This window comes from Lutra lutra, chromosome 8, assembly GCF_902655055.1.
Source record: "Lutra lutra chromosome 8, mLutLut1.2, whole genome shotgun sequence".
In the NCBI taxonomy this organism is placed as follows: Eukaryota; Metazoa; Chordata; class Mammalia; order Carnivora; family Mustelidae; genus Lutra; species Lutra lutra.
In genome coordinates, this window is record NC_062285.1 from 32,228,494 (window position 1) to 32,244,032 (window position 15,539).

A 15,539-nucleotide genomic window follows, 5' to 3' on the forward strand; every position below is an offset into this window, starting at 1 on the left:
AGACGCTGCAGGAGCGCGGGAGTGGGTATGCTCCAGGGGTCCGCTCCGCAGACCTGGGGCGGGGATCCGCAGGATGCGCCCTTGGCCGGAAGGACCCACAAAGCTCGGGACCTCAGCTTGGGTTGGGGATGGAGCCGCCCTCGACGGCAACCTAGAGAATGAGCGACCTCGAGATACAAACCCCAGCGACCGCCGTTAGCTTTGTTTGTAGCCAACTAGCCTTCGGGCGCGCGCGCGGCAAAACAACTTCCGGTTTCCAGGCCTCCCCACAAGCCCCGCCCGGGACTCGGTCTTCCTCCCCCCCGCATCCCAGTTCCCCTTCCCGGCCCCGCCCACATCCCTGGCCCGCCTCTTCGCGCTAAGGCCACGCCTTGGCGCTCCTCCCCACCACTTAGGCCCCGCCCTCTGGTCACTCATTTTCCCCCTTCTCCCCTCCCCCCCGTTCCATTTAATTGTTGGATTGTCAGCGCTGCACTCCTGCTGGTGGCCGGCAGGGGGCAGAGTTCGAGTTTGGATTTTTTTTCCGCCAGGCGTCCCGGGGAGGCAGTCGCCGAGTGGGGGAGGGGAGGGCGGGGCGCGAGGACGCGGTTCGGTCGGCTGCTGCGCTACTTTTGGTCTCGGCTTGGCTGGCAGGCCGCGGCTGCCGCATCAGAGCTGACGTGGGGGCGACGTGGGGCCGCCGCCGGCGCCGGCGCCGGGTTGCTGGGCGGCGGCGCCGCTCCTGAGCGGCGGTCGGGTTCGTCGTCTCCACCTCCTCCCGTCCGTAATCAGTGACGAGGTCCGCTACGTAAATCCCATCGCGGCGGGTAAGTGGCGCGCCGGCCCGGGACCCAGAGACCTCGGAGCCGGCGACGCGGCGCAGGAGGCGGAGGCAGGAGGAGGAGCGGAGCCGGGTCGACGGGTCGGGGGCCTCGGGGCCCCGGAGCGGGGGCGCCGGGGGCTCCGAGCCCGAGGGGAGGGCGGGGAGAGCGGGAGCAGTGCGGCCGGGGGCGCCACCCCGGGGGCCTCCCGGTGGCGGCGGCCGCTCACTTGTCGCTCACTTGGCGGCCCGCGGGGTGCCTTCGGGTTAGTGCAGAGCTCTAACGAGCGGGAAGCGGGCTGCTGGGCTCTCGCAGCCCTCCCTGACTCCTTTTGAACTTGGTACAGTTGGGCAAGTCTTTGGGAAAAAGCTTTACTGGTCTGATGAGTGGGGTTCTCCCTCTTTGAGAAGAAAAGGAAACGAGAAGTAAGGACGTTGTTTTTATTTACCACAGCCGACGATTAGTAGCACCTTTGTCTCAATTATATGGACTTCGTTTAGGTAGAAATCAGCGTTAACCCATTTCTTCTCCGAAACATGAGTCGCGGACACCGGTGTTGAGTCACTTTAGTCCCCAGACACGACAAAGCTGATGAAATAGTGCGGAGACTTTTATAATAGCCGCGAAGAAGGAACAGAACCCTGACAGCTGTTAGAAATTGCAGTTTCTCTTATTCTTTACCTTTGATTTGTGCCTTTTTAGAAGGCACCTAGCAAGGTTCCCAGAACATGCTGGACAGGGAGTAGACAAATTATTCAACATAGTTCTTTATCCTACTGCACGAATACCAGGTCCCCCTAACTTTAAAATCGCTGAGACCTTCCGTGTACAGCGCTCAGGAAAGCAGCTGTCAGCTGACGATCAAATTTTCAGCAGTTTTGGCTTACAGGATCAGCCTGAAGGTCTGACTAAAACAGAGAGCCCCTTTTAACAGTACCTCTTAGCTCCGTAACTTCCTAAAATTTGTTCCTTTCAAGCCTGATTTGGCGGGCTGATGAGACTGTAGCCACCTTCCCTTTAAATAAATAGAAACCTCGGTGCACGATAGAGGTCCGGTATGAAAATTGTAATAGATTATATTAATAATTCATGTTTTCTGGTGTGTTGTTTTTTTTTTTTCCTTTGGGTACCACGTTTTTCTCCTAGTTTTGGTCCTATGTTGGGATAGTAAGCTGCTTTCCCTTCATAATTTTAAAATTTGAATTTTTTTCTTTTCTTTGAACTTTTTCCTCTCAAGGATGTTAAATTGAAAATAATGTTTTGGCTAATAAGAGCTAGGTACTAAAAAAATAATGTATAAACAACTGCTTACTGATTCGGATACAGCTTTTAGAAAGATATTTAAGTGGGTTTGATCCTGAATGAGTAGAACACTTAAAGCATTGTCATATTAAGTGTTGATAATTACACAAACATTTTTGGTATAAATCTGTAAATAGATCAGTGTAAGCAGATGCTTTCCCAGTGACTTGCTGGTCAACCTGGAATCATTTTGGTGAGTGTGAAGTTGTAATTACACTGATGTTTTGTGTACATAACTTGTAAGAATATATGAATAAATTTTTATTGAATGTGTAAACACAGAGGAGCTCTTCAGTCTTTGTTTTTGCTTTGTCCTGGAAGGTTAATGAAATTTGCTTCTACGTATGAGTTCAAGAAACTCCAGACTCTATAGACCACTTTAGTTTGCTACTGAGGTAGGTTATTGCAGGATTAAAATGTAAAATCCTTTTTAGAATTCCATGAAGAGTAGGGAAGAGTTTCAGGTTATTAACACACATAAGAAATCCTGATTGAAACTTGACCAGTACGTACATATATTTATGATCTGTTTTCCCTAACTTGATATTCTCTGTAAGTTAATATTGGGCCAGAAAATTGAGCCAGGTTTATTGTTGACGTAGTAGTCCATTGGAAAGTGCTCAAATGTCCCGTTCCATTTAGATAGACTTTTAAAAGTAAAACTGAACAAGGTAAACACTTCACAGCTGAACCACTGATATTTTGACATGCGGTCAACGTTGGTCATTAGGAAAATAAGCCCGAAATGTCTTTAAATTCTGTTAAGTATTTCAACTTTATTGAACTAGTGGATTCTGTATGTAAAAATCAACTTTGAGAAGAGTTATTTTACATTGAATGCAATTTTAATGTTATCAATGCAGATCATAAAAATAAACATTTCAGGGGAAATGTTTTTTATCCATTACATACAGGTAGAAATAAACATTTTAAATCATTTTGTTAATTTCCTTTTAAAGAATATTTAAGTTTTTTTTTTTAAATACTTTGTACCATGAGAACTGTATAATTAAGAATACACTATAAGAGTAAATCCTTTCACTCATGGGTTTTCTTTTTCTGATGCTTTAGGATATCCAGTAGAGAATAGGGGGAATGAAGAGGAAAACTTAAGGATAACACTAGTGGGATTTTATCTTGATACTACTCATGAAGACAACTTGAGTCTTATTGATGTAATTCCGTTTATAGCAAAGTTTAAAAAGTACAATATCTATCTTGCACTTTTTTTTTTTTTTAATCTTGCACATCTTTTGATTGGCTTTCTCAGGAGTGTTAGAGGAAATTGTTGCCAAGGGGTATATAAAACAGTTTTGAGGAAGAACATAGGCTAGAAAGTTATGTGGGAGTTTTGCTTAAAGCCTCTTGGAATAACTGTCTCACTGGTAAGGGAGGATACTTGCCTCATAGAAAACCTTACTAGCAGCCCTTTTGTGAGGCTCTTTTGTTTTGTTTTTTGTTTTTTAAAAATTTTATTTATTTATTTGACAGAGATCACAAGTAGGCAGAGAGGCAGGCAGAGAGAGAGGAAGGGAAGCAGGCTCCCTGCTGAGCAGAGAGCCCGAAGCGGGACTCGATCCCAGGACCCTGAGATCATGACCTGAGCCGAAGGCAGCGGCTTAACCCACTGAGCCACCCAGGCACCCCTGTGAGGCTCTTTTGAAGTACCCAGTTGTTCCCAAGTGGGAAGCATCTTTGCTCGTATTTTCTGAACAGTGATTCAACCAGACCTGTTAAATGTCAAAGTCATGTGAAATCCTAATGGAGCTTGTGTGATTCTGATAATTTGAGAATTTCCCAAAAACAGTTTTTTCCAAGTTATCTTCTTGAATTTTTTTTTTTTTTTAACACAGCGGACTTAAAATTAGACCGTCCTAACTCCTGTCATTCAGTTTTGTTCATTTCCATTGTTAGAGCAAAAATGATTTTTTTGCTTCGAAATGTTTTAAAGTGGAGTTTGTATTCTAGCATTGATATTATAAAAGCCTCTAGCTCAGGTATTAGAGAAACTGAATCATGCATAAAGACCTATGATACTGTATATGGACAGTTGGGATGCTTTCACTCCTTTTAAAATTGATGGAGGTGTTAAAATTAACCTATTTAAGCATGTTTCTGGACTTAGAACTAAGTAGCAGCTTTGTTCATATACACAAAAGAGGACCAATCTAGGTAAGTATCATAACGTTGAAATTTATTTCTCTGAACATTACTTAATTCAAGTGTCTTATCTACTCTTTTCCAGATTACTGGTTAATAGTCACTAGAGTTGTACTTTGTGTAGATAAGTACTTTGAAATGTACTTAAAGTGCAGTAGTGAAATACAATATTGAACAGGAGAACCCAGCAATGACTCCAGTCAAACAAATAACTCACAGAAGATTTTAAATTTTGTTTCCTCCCATGAAGTGGTGGTGGTGGAGACGGTGGTATTTGGAGAGGTGGAGATAGGCCATGATTGTTTGAATTTTAGTTTTCATTTCCTCCTTACTAGCCAATTTTGTTGTTCATTGACTGTGAAATAGCCAAAAACAGGTGTCAGGTGGGGAATTAATTGAGAAAGGGATGCTGAAATAGTTAATCCTTTAGTGACTTTATAAAAACTTAAGATTTCTTAAATAATAGGTATCTGCAGCAATTAAATTGGAGTGGCCTTGAATCTGTATTAGAAAGCCACCTGATTCTCTCTATGATTCATGTTTAAAATTTTAAAGACATTACTTGCAAGTGTCTCAATTATTTATAAGTATTGCTCCTGGCTACTTCTGTTTTTACACAAAAGTGTAAATAAAGAATGTTATTTGAAAGTTATTCTAACCTTGTTTCACAATGATTACAAAACTTGAAAAGTGGTGTAATTTCCTGTCACTGCTCTCCCACTTTGTTTCTCCTGTACTCATCTCCTTAATCTAAATGCATGTAGTAAGATAGGCTTATCCCTGCCAACTTGAGGTATTTGGCTCTTTGTAATTACTTCTCTCTTCTACCCAGCCCCGCCTTCTCCCAAGTTTTTAATCGATGTGATTGAAATGAACCAGCTGTATATGCACTTCATGTTCTTCTTCCCTTATCTTTCAAACCTTACTCGCTATTGCTATTTAAATCATGATTAACCTATGAAGATCTCCTATTTTCTGAAGGAACTAAAACCTTGCTTCATCCTGGAACCAGAGAAATAGATAGACTTTTCTGTGGTCTCTCTCTCTCTTCCTGTTTCCATGAGAGGTGTATCCCCTTTTATTCCACCTTTTTTCCTTATTATTTTGACTATTCTAAATTGCAATGTGGGATTTTTTTTTTTGGTTGTGTTTTTTGTTTTTTGTTTCTCCCCCTTCCTGCAAAAACTATCTCAATGCATAATTTACAATTTCCATTTTTCGGATCATGAAAGTAGAGCAAGAACTTAGGTTGTTTTGCAAGTGTCTTTGTAAAGAACTCTACATATTTGTCATTTCTCCAATTTTATAGGTCTTTCCAACTGTAATATCTAGCCCCAAAGCCAGAATTTTTTAAAAAGCAGCCTTTTATTGTCTTTCCAAAGCAGTCTACTTAGTTTTCACAGAAGCAGCTCTTTTTTTTTTTTTTTAAAAGATTTTATTTATTATTTATTTGACAGAGAGAAATCACAAGTAGACAGAGAGGCAGGCAGGCAGAGAGAGAGAGAGAGAGAGAAGCAGGCTCCCTGTCGAGCAGAGAGCCCGATGCGGGACTCGATCCCAGGACCCTGAGATCATGACCTGAGCCGAAGGCAGCGGCTTAACCCACTGAGCCACCCAGGCGCCCCAAGAAGCAGCTCTTTTTTAATCTTTTAAATCTATTTAACAATTTAACATGCTATTTAACAGAATTCCAAAATTACAACAGTAAGTATAGTTGGCATAATCAAATTAGGTGATAAATATGGCTAACTCTTGCTAAGCATCCACCACAGCTGTTAGAAACAGAAGTGCTTAGGTACACTAGAGAGTGACTCTGGCATTAGGTGTGCTATAGGTTTTATAGAAGAAATGGAGAGCATTGGTTCATACAGAGAGTTGGTTGGGGAGAAGGAAGTTGGTTAGGTAAGCTTTTATATTCTGGTAATGTTTCCGAAGAAGTTTGATCCTTTTTTTTTTTTTTAAAGATTTTATTTACTTATTTGTCAGAGAGAGAACAAGCAGGGGAGTGGCAGGGAGAGGGAGAAGCAGGCTCTCTGCTGATCATGACCTGAGCCAAAGGCAGACACTTAACCAACTGAGCCACCCAGGCACCCCTAATCAGTGTATTTTAAATACATGTTATAGAGAGCTTTATATTAAGGGATACTTGATAGCAATGAAATTAATTGAATCTGTATGCCAGAGGGTGACTAGAGCAACACACAGATGAAGAATGAGGTGAATGCCAGATGTGATTTTGGCAATCAAACCTAATATATGATAGAAAATTTTTACCAGTAGGATAAATGGCTTTTCTCCCTATACAACACAGAAATTCACAATAGGCAAAAGAATTTTGAACTCCTTTTTCTCTCTTAGTATAAGCTCTTATTTGCCTATAATAAACTAAGATATGCCTTTTTACTCTAAAAGGTTTCCTTAGCAGATAGGACTTAAAAATATATTTTTATAGAAAATTGGTAGTATCCAAGACCTTACATCAGTAACCTTTGTGGTTTTAGGCATAAGGAGATCAGCTTAAAAATTCTAACCTTAGGCTGTGTTGTGAAATGATGAATTGAAGGGGTATGTTTTAGGCTAAATAGAATATATAATCTCAGTATGAGAACATATTAGGACATTTGAGCTCTTAACCATTCAGGTGTTTGTGTATGTGGAAGTGGGGGACCCTAAGTCAATCCTTGTCTACCAAAGAGTAGCATGTTCTAGAATAGTAAAGGCAGATTTGAGATGAGATCAATAGTATAAAAAGCAGCCAAGTTTTTCAAAGTATGCACAGTTTATACTTTAATAAAATTGGGTCTCCTGCTTTACAAATCCACACAAGGTAATTTTGAATCTGGAAAATTAATGGAAAGGATTGGTATATCTTAAAATTGAAGGCTTTTACAACAAACTTTATCAAGCCTCTACAAAGTACCTCAAACTATAATGCTCAGAACTTTGACTATTTTTTTTAAACTATTTTTTTTTTAAGATTTTATTTATTTATTTGTCAGAGAGAGAGAGAGAGAGAGAGAGCACAGGCAGAGTGGCAGGCAGAGGCAGAGGGAGAAGCAGGCTCCCCACAGAACAAGGAGCCCGATGTGGGACTCGATCCCAGGACGCTGGGATCATGACCTGAGCCGAAGGCAGCTGCTTAACCAACTGAGCCACCCAGGCGTCCCAGAACTTTGACTATTTATTAAAGTAAGGGGTCTATTGGAGGATTTTGAATAAGGAAATAAATAACGTGTTTGCGTTTGCATTTTTGAATAGAGTGTTGTGGTCTAGTGGAGTAGATTAAGAGGGTTTGAGAGAGAGGTTTGAGTGAGGTGAAGTTATTACAGGGAGAGACAAATTGCTTTATGGAGAGGTAGTTATTGCTTTAATCATGTCAAATAATCAGTTTCAGAACAAAAGCAGTGTCAGAAATGATGGAGAGAATGCAATATCTGAAATGATGGAGAGACTCTGCTCCAGCAGAGTCGAGAGATACGAGATAAAATTATTGAGGCTGAGTTAGGTAGTGGTCCTTGCTTATATTCCAAACATAGTTAGACATTTTTTGTTTATTATTACATTTTATCCTCACAAAAAGATCTCCATTTGACAGGAAAGAATGCTTGGAAAATTTTATAATTATCTGAGGTCATATAGCCAATAAAACAGAACTCAGAGCAGGGTGACACCGAGATCAGCTTCCAGTGCCTGTGTTTTTATACCACACACTATTGCTACCAATAAACCAGTCTGCCTCCTCAGAAATTGAGGACATGGGAAGTAGGTAATGAAAGGAGAGGAGAACTCCCAGATGGGGTGGCTGAGTCAGTGTTGATGTCACTCACTGGGAGAAGAGTACAGCAAGAGGAGAGATGCAGAGTGAGGGCATTGAGGTTAGATTTGAACATTTGGGGCTTGAGGGTCTGTGAGCAAACCAATGGGCAGATGCATGTGGGCGGGAGCTCAGGAGAGAGAAGTCTAGACTGCAGATGAGATCTGAGACTGAGTGAGGATGAAGTAGTCTAGGGAGCCTGTGTGGGGGGAGACTTTCGTGACAGGAAGCCTGGGAATACCAGCCTTTAAAGAGCAGGCAAAGGGGGCGCCTGGGTGGCTCAGTGGGTTAAGCCTCTGCCTTCAGCTCAGGTCATGATCTCAGGGTCCTGGGATCGAGCCCCACATCGGGCCCTCTGCTTGGCGGGGAGCCTGCTTCCTCCTCTCTCTGCCTGCCTCTCTGCCCTACTTGTGATCTCTGTCAAATAAATTAAAAAAAAAAAATCTTTAAAGAGCAGGCAAAGAAGACTGAAGACAAAGGACTGGGTAATTTGGAAGAAAAGTGAACACGGTGTTCCAAAGAGCAGCAGAAAATTTGGGAATTGGGAAATGCTGTAGGGATATAAGGAAGATTGGACTAGAAAGCATTCTTTTAGATTTGGCAAGCAGGCAATCAGTCATGATGACTTCTTAGAGAGTAGTTGGGATGAAATCATGCTTTGATAAGCCTGAGTCAGAATCCGTTTTGTCTGATGGTCATCATTCTGGCACATTCTGGCACGAGACTAGTCATTTTCCCTTTTGACATCTTGTGGCTGTGGTGGCTGGAAGCTGGTACTTTCTTCAATGCTGATTGCCTCTGGGAAGAGCAAGTAGGTAGCTGTTCCTGCACTTCAGTGAATACCTTTTGCTGCTTTTTAAATTCTGCACCATAAGAATGTATTACTCATTCAAAAACTAAACCAAAAAAAAGGTATTTCCAAGAGAAATATAGAAATGAGCAGTCAACTTCTCTTTTTATGTGGTGCCATGATCACTATTATTCAATAATATAGTCAATGCTCTTTGTTTAAATATCTGTCTCTCTCATTAAATTGCAATCTCCTGCAGAGTGGGGACATTTTGTTATCTGTCTTGTCTGTGCTGGTCCCTGCCCTGTAATGGCTCTGTAATGTTTATGGAAGATTAGATGTCCCAATGTAAAACACCAAAAGAATATAACAGAATAAGGTTTGATCCAAAGGAATGGCACCATCCTTTTTGTTCAGATTGTAGGTAGCCTGGTTCAAATGTCCTACCATCTCCTGTTATTCCTATGCTGGAGGATGGGGGGTACTGACAGTAGCTATAATCATTGTTCCTGGCAAACCTGCTGGCTCAGTTTTAAAATGACTAGGATGGTATGACACTGTTTTAGAGGGGCCACTTAGGAGGGAACCCTGAAAGCAGCATGTCTGTGGCTAAGCACCAGCATTGCTGGCAGATACCATAGAAGACACTTAGGGCTGCACACATTTGTCCTTTCCACGTCTACAGTAAATTAAGGGCTTCAGTTTCTTTTTCTTTTTTCTTTGCCAATTTTACTTGCTTCAGCTTGTCAAATACATACTTTTAAAAGATCTTAGTGAAAAATGGGGTTTAATTACTAGAGTGTCTAAAACAGCTTTCTAAGTGTATTATAGACTGTTGGAGGAGATTTTAAAGAAACTTAATATTTTGTTTGGAGTTAAAATTCTCTGATAAAAGCCAGTTTTGAATTTAATGTAAATAAAAAGTGGTTGACAAATTTGTTGCAGTGGAATGAAGTTTAAGAAAATGATAAAAGAAATGATAAATTCACTCATTTATTAAGTGATTGTTATTTTTAAAATGAAGCTGATATTGTGAGCTATATGTAGTGTATATTAAATGATTCAGACAGCACTGCTTTCTCTTCAGTAGGAAATAACTTGATAAATAGCACATGATTTACGTTTTTTGAATTTTTTTCTTAGATAAGAAAATTGCAAGGAAATAATTTTGAAAAAAATACAGAGTTTCCAGCTTTCAAGTCTGTTTTTTCAGTTTTATAGAAATTAGGGTATGCTGGGGGGTATTCTTCTGATGTAGTTTTTATTTTATTTATTTATTTTGAGGTTTTTTTTTTTTAATGACGTTTATGATCTCCCAATTCAATTTTTTACTGCAGGATAAAGAAGAAAACAGAGAAGGAACAAAGCATTGATTACAGATGTCTTAATAATGAGCAAATGTGGCAGGAAAAAATATATTAAGACAAATCTAAGGTAGGTGGGTATATCTTCTGTTCTTTTGAAAGTTCTGCTTAGAGAGTTAAACTAATAGATAAGTGAATGATGTATATATATGTAGACATGTATCCATGAATGTATATAAATGTGTGTATGTATAAATATGATACTAAGAAATTATGATATAATGTACTCTGTATGATATAATGTACCACCCAGAGTGGTCAGCCATTCAGCTGAAGTGTTCATTTTCTACCCTGTACGTGTGAGGCGCTGGAGGGGAGAAGTGGGCATTTACATTTAGCTTGTGTTGCCTGCTGGTCTTTTCATTTAGAAAGGAGACCATACATAAGGATGTGGACAGAGTTTTAGTTCTCTTCCTTCCTTGCCTTTAAGCTATGCTTGTTCCTAATATAAAATAGAACAGTTTTATCAGTTTTTTTACTAAAATCCAGATAGAACTTTTCAGGTTTTCTTGTGGCTTTCAGAGACATTCTGGTTTGTCAGTTGGATCTAGCTTTAAAAAGAAAATAAATTTTCTGTGACTTTTTTGGTAAAACTATTCATAAATAAAGAATAGAAACAACTAATATTTTTTCCTTTCGCAGCTGGATTCTATTTTTAAAGTTTTATAAGGGCAAATATAGTTGCTTTGCAGTGTAGTTTGTCTTTGCAAATAGGATACAACTAAGATTTTAGAAGTTTGTTAGTTAAATGAACATTTTAATTATAATTAGGAAACAGCCTTTGTCTTACTTTCATTTAGATAGATTTGGTCTGTATTTCCTTTTCTATTTGTTTTCTCCTGCCTTTTAAGAACACTTTCCTAGGTACCAGTGATAGCAATCCTTTAAAATGTTTTTCTGTTTTCTTCTAATTTTTTCTTCTAGTTCTATATCTTATTTGATATTGACACATAGGGTGTGCCTAAGGGATGCCTAAATAACTTTGGTCATTAGTTGTCTCAGTATTTCTATAATTGTGAATATAATTTTATGAATATACCTTTGTATTTATATCTTGAAGGTATATAATAGATTGTCTACCTGTTGTGTTGTACTGCATAAACAGTATGGTACTGTTGTACAAGTGTTTGGAGGAGTTATTGCAGTATTATGTAGACATTTTACTAAAGTTCTAGAAAACAACAGAGTAAGCAAGCGAATACAGTTCTACCCTTCTAAAAGTAGTTTAACTTAGTCTTTGAAAATTGTGCTAATGGATGGATCCTGTTATTTTAAAACATAGCTATCTCAACATTTATTAAACTGAATCCTAATATATTTAGAACATATTGGGATAATATTTATTTTTCTATCAAAGAAGAAGATGGTTTGCTAAGTATATATATAAAGAAGATTTCAGAAGAAATATTTAAACTTCATAAGAAAAGAATATTGCTACTACTATTAATCATTTATAAGTTTGAATATGCCCATTTTAGCAATCTATCTGTTTTTCAGAATTGTGGAACCAAGTATTTGCCAGTCCTTTGCTTGCTGTTAGTTTATAGTACTTAATGGACTTTTTGTTTTTGTTTTTCTTTTATTGCTTCATCTTTTGTGTATTTTTAAATATTTTATTTTATTTTATTTTATTATTATTATTATTATTATTTTTTAATTTTAAAGATTTTTATTTATTTATTTGACAAAGAGATCACAAGCAGGCAGAGAGGCAGGCAGAGAGAGGAGGAAGCAGGCTCCCCGCTGAGCAGAGAGCCCGACGCGGGGCTCGATCCCATGACTCCGAGACCACGACCCGAGCCGAAGGCAGAGGCTTAACCCACTGAGCCACCCAGGCGCCCCTATTATTATTATTTTTAAAGATTTTATTTATTTATTTGACAGACAGAGATCACAAGTAGGCTGAGAGGCAGGTAGAGAGAGAGAGGAGGAAGCAGGCTCCCCGCTGAGCAGAGAGCCCGATGCGGGGCTCGATCCCAGGACCCTGGGATTATGACCTGAGCTGAAGACAGAGGCTTTAACCCACTGAGCCACCCAGGCGCCCCTATTTTTAAATATTTTATAACTTGTGATTACTTATTGATCTTTCTAATAAGGGTTATTGTTTAAGATTAAAATATTGTTCAATTTATCAATAACTAACTTCAGTACAATTGTGCTTAACATTTGATATAGAAAGTGAGATTTGGGGCGCCTGGGTGGCTCAGTGGGTTAAGCCTATGCCTTTGGCTCAGGTCATGATCTCAGGGTCCTGGGATTAAGTCCCACAACGGGCTCTCTGCTCAGCAGGGAGCCTGCTTCCCTCTCTTTCTCTGCCTGCTTCTCTGTCTGCTTGTGATCTCTCTCTGTCAAATAAATAAATAAAATCTTAAAAAAAAAAAAAGAAAGATTTGGGGGAACATATTCTTGAATACATCTCTTCAATTTTAACTATAAGATATATAGTGAACAGTGAAGGATTATAATGGATTTTTCTCTTATACTTTATAAATGAATTCTATCTGGACTAACTGAGGCTGATTTACAGGTGTTAGTGTTATATATATATCATTTACCCTGAGTTCTGGGTAGTATATGTCCCGCTGAAATACTGTTGAAAATGCCTAGTATAGTGATTGACCCATGTTGAACATTTAATTCTTAGTTGAATCTTCTTCTCTGAGTCGTGCCCTAGGGCTGTGTTTTTAGTGGGTTTAGGAGGTTGTACTAGAGAGCAGTTGGATATTGATCAGTAGAATAAACAGGCTTGAAAATGATAGGGTATATATTTTAAATAGATAGCACTGGCTTTACTTTTCTGTAGATGATTTTTACCTTCAACTACATTGATTTTATTTTATTTGTTATTTTTAAAAAATATTCTTCTTCTTCTTTTTTTTAAAGTAATCTCTGCACCCAACATGGGGCTCACACTCAAGAGCTTGAGATCAAGAGTTTATGTGCTTCACTGCCCCTCAAATAAATTGATTTTAGTATCAAACTTTTATTAAGTGACATGTATTGGTCACTATACTAGGCATGCTAAAAGAATACAAATGGTATAAAATTAAAGTCCCTACATCCTCGTGTGAAAAGATAAAGCATATCTGGATGAAGATTGTAACAATAGTTGCAGCATACTCAAAAACGCATCTTTATTGTAAAATGCTGTCTAAATTGGAATACTTGGGACACTGGCTGTGGAAGGAACCCTGGAGTTCACAAGACCTCTTATTCACTGTCTGCTATCTATTGTGTGCCTTATAGAAAATGAATCTCTGCATAAGTACTGCATAAAATGCTTTGGGAACTCAGAACAGAATAACTAATTCTGCCCAAGGCTATTAGAATAGGCTTTTGAAAGATGGTGTCCTTCAGCCAGGCCTTGAAAAACTGGTAGGAATTTGCCTGTTGGACAAAGAAGAGGTGAAGGGCAGTTCAGGAAGAGAGAAGAACAGGTATAAAATATTAGAACTAGGGAAATAGGATGTGTATTTGAAAGAAATGGCTTATGAGGAGGCCAGAATGCAGAATATGGGAAGAATGGAGTGACTGGAAATGAGGCCATAAAAGTAAAATGGGGTCACGTCGTGAAAGAGATTGAATGGCAGTTTGGTTTGGTAATTGAGAATATGGACTTTGGAAAAAGACCTTAGTTCAAAACCTGGCTATGCCACTCTGAACAGATCAGATTGGTGGTAAGATTAAGTTCTTAACCTCTTATGTTTCTTTGTCATTATCTATTTTATTATCCCTAAAAGAAGAACTGACTATCCTGATTTTATAAAGATGTTAAGGATTAAAGCCAGTAGGCTTTTACCACATGGTAAGCACCAACAAATGGTTGTTGTGGTTATTATTATTGTAAGATGTTTGAATTTTATCCTATGCTCAATATAGGGCTACTGAAGAGTTTTAAGCAGAGAAGTGTTTTAAGCAGAAGTGTAAACTTGAGAAAGAGAACTGTTAGTATGGATTGGAATAGGGAGATTGAGTAGTGGTAAAGAAGGGGACTACCTTGTTCTTTAGTAGGAAGAGTCATCCCACTTGGTAATGAGGCTGTAGGGAAAGAATGGGAGAGGGTGTTAGAGGTAACACCCAGGTTGTCACTTGATGGATGCCAGAGCTGCATTTCCTGAGGTTAAGAATCTCAGAGCAGAAACACATTTGTGGAGGAGGAAGAGATTAGTTTTGGACTCACTGAGTTTGAGGTACCTGTAGGACACCTATTTGGAGATAATAGATAGGCATTTGAATATATGGTTTTGGAATTCAAGAGAAACCTCTGGGCTAGAGATCTAGATTTGAGAGTGAAGTTGGTGAAATGATGACAGTACACAAAGGGAGATTTGAGAGTGAGGTGAGAAAACTAAACAGAGCCCTGAAGACATGCAATATGAAGGTTGACATTGAGTAAGAGAAAGAATTAGCAAAGGAGCTTGTGGAGGAGTTGTCGGAGAATGGGATGAGAACAGAAAATGCAATATCAAAAAGGACATCAAAAGGGAAGATGCCAACAGTTTTGAATACTGCTGAGGGATCAAGCCAGATAGGACTTAAAATGAACTTAGATTTAGTGACAGATTGGTTACCTTTACTAGAGAAGTTTAGTGAAGCAGAAGCCAGTTTAGGGTTGTCTAGGAATAGGTGGGAGTAAAGAAATGGATATAATGTTGGTAATTCTTTAATGTAGTTTAGCAGTGAAAGGAAGAAGAGAGGTTCAAGACAGTAGCTAGAAAAAGACTTCTGGTTCAGCAAGTGTGTGTGTGTGTGTGTGTGTATGTGTGTTTGAGATCGAGGAGACTTAAACCTGTTTAAATCTTGATAAGAGGAACCATTGGAGAGGGGGGAAGGTAATTGATAATAGTTCCCTCGAAGAGGGTCCAAAGCACAGATAAAAGAACTTAAAGAGTGGGGAGGCAGGAGGCAAGGTAAAATGGTGGGTATAGATGTAAGTGGGTTTGCCGATTTGGTGGCAGGAAATTGAGGGAGTTCTCATCTAAGCAGGAGGCAAGTCCTTACACTGTGTGTAGGGTAGTTAGGTAAGCTTGGAGATTTGAGAAGAGGGAGAAAACTTTGAAAGAGTCAGAGAATGGAAGAGTAAGTTCACTAGGGACACTGTAAGATTGCTGTCCATTTGAGGAGAGAAATAGGGAGAGAATCTCAAGTAGACTCCCTGCTGAGGATGGAGCCCAATGCAGGCTCAATCTCACAACCCCGAGATCATGACCTGAGCCAAAATCAAGAGTCACATGCTTAACTGACTGAGCCACCCAGGTGCTCTGGAGAGGAAATCTTTTAACTCAAGTGCCAAAGTCTTCAGTTTACAT

General features: G+C 39.5%; 1 protein-coding gene across 19 annotated transcripts in view; it reads left to right on the top strand.

Annotated features, from left to right (window-relative positions):
* The first annotated feature begins 652 nt into the window (after positions 1–652).
* The window catches only part of CREM (cAMP responsive element modulator), a 72,058-nt gene continuing 57,171 nt past the window's right edge, over positions 653–15,539 (top strand). For 15 of the 19 annotated variants that reach the window (XM_047740631.1, XM_047740637.1, XM_047740648.1 and 12 more), the window contains exons 1-2: positions 653–806; positions 10,204–10,300. In XM_047740631.1, the coding sequence (XP_047596587.1) occupies positions 10,257–10,300 (44 nt within the window). In that variant the 5' untranslated portion in view covers positions 653–806; positions 10,204–10,256. Of the gene's footprint in view, positions 807–874; positions 2,296–2,478; positions 2,498–10,203; positions 10,305–15,539 lie in introns of those variants that run through there. The other 4 variants (XM_047740632.1, XM_047740634.1, XM_047740633.1 and 1 more) reach the window with 4 other exon arrangements.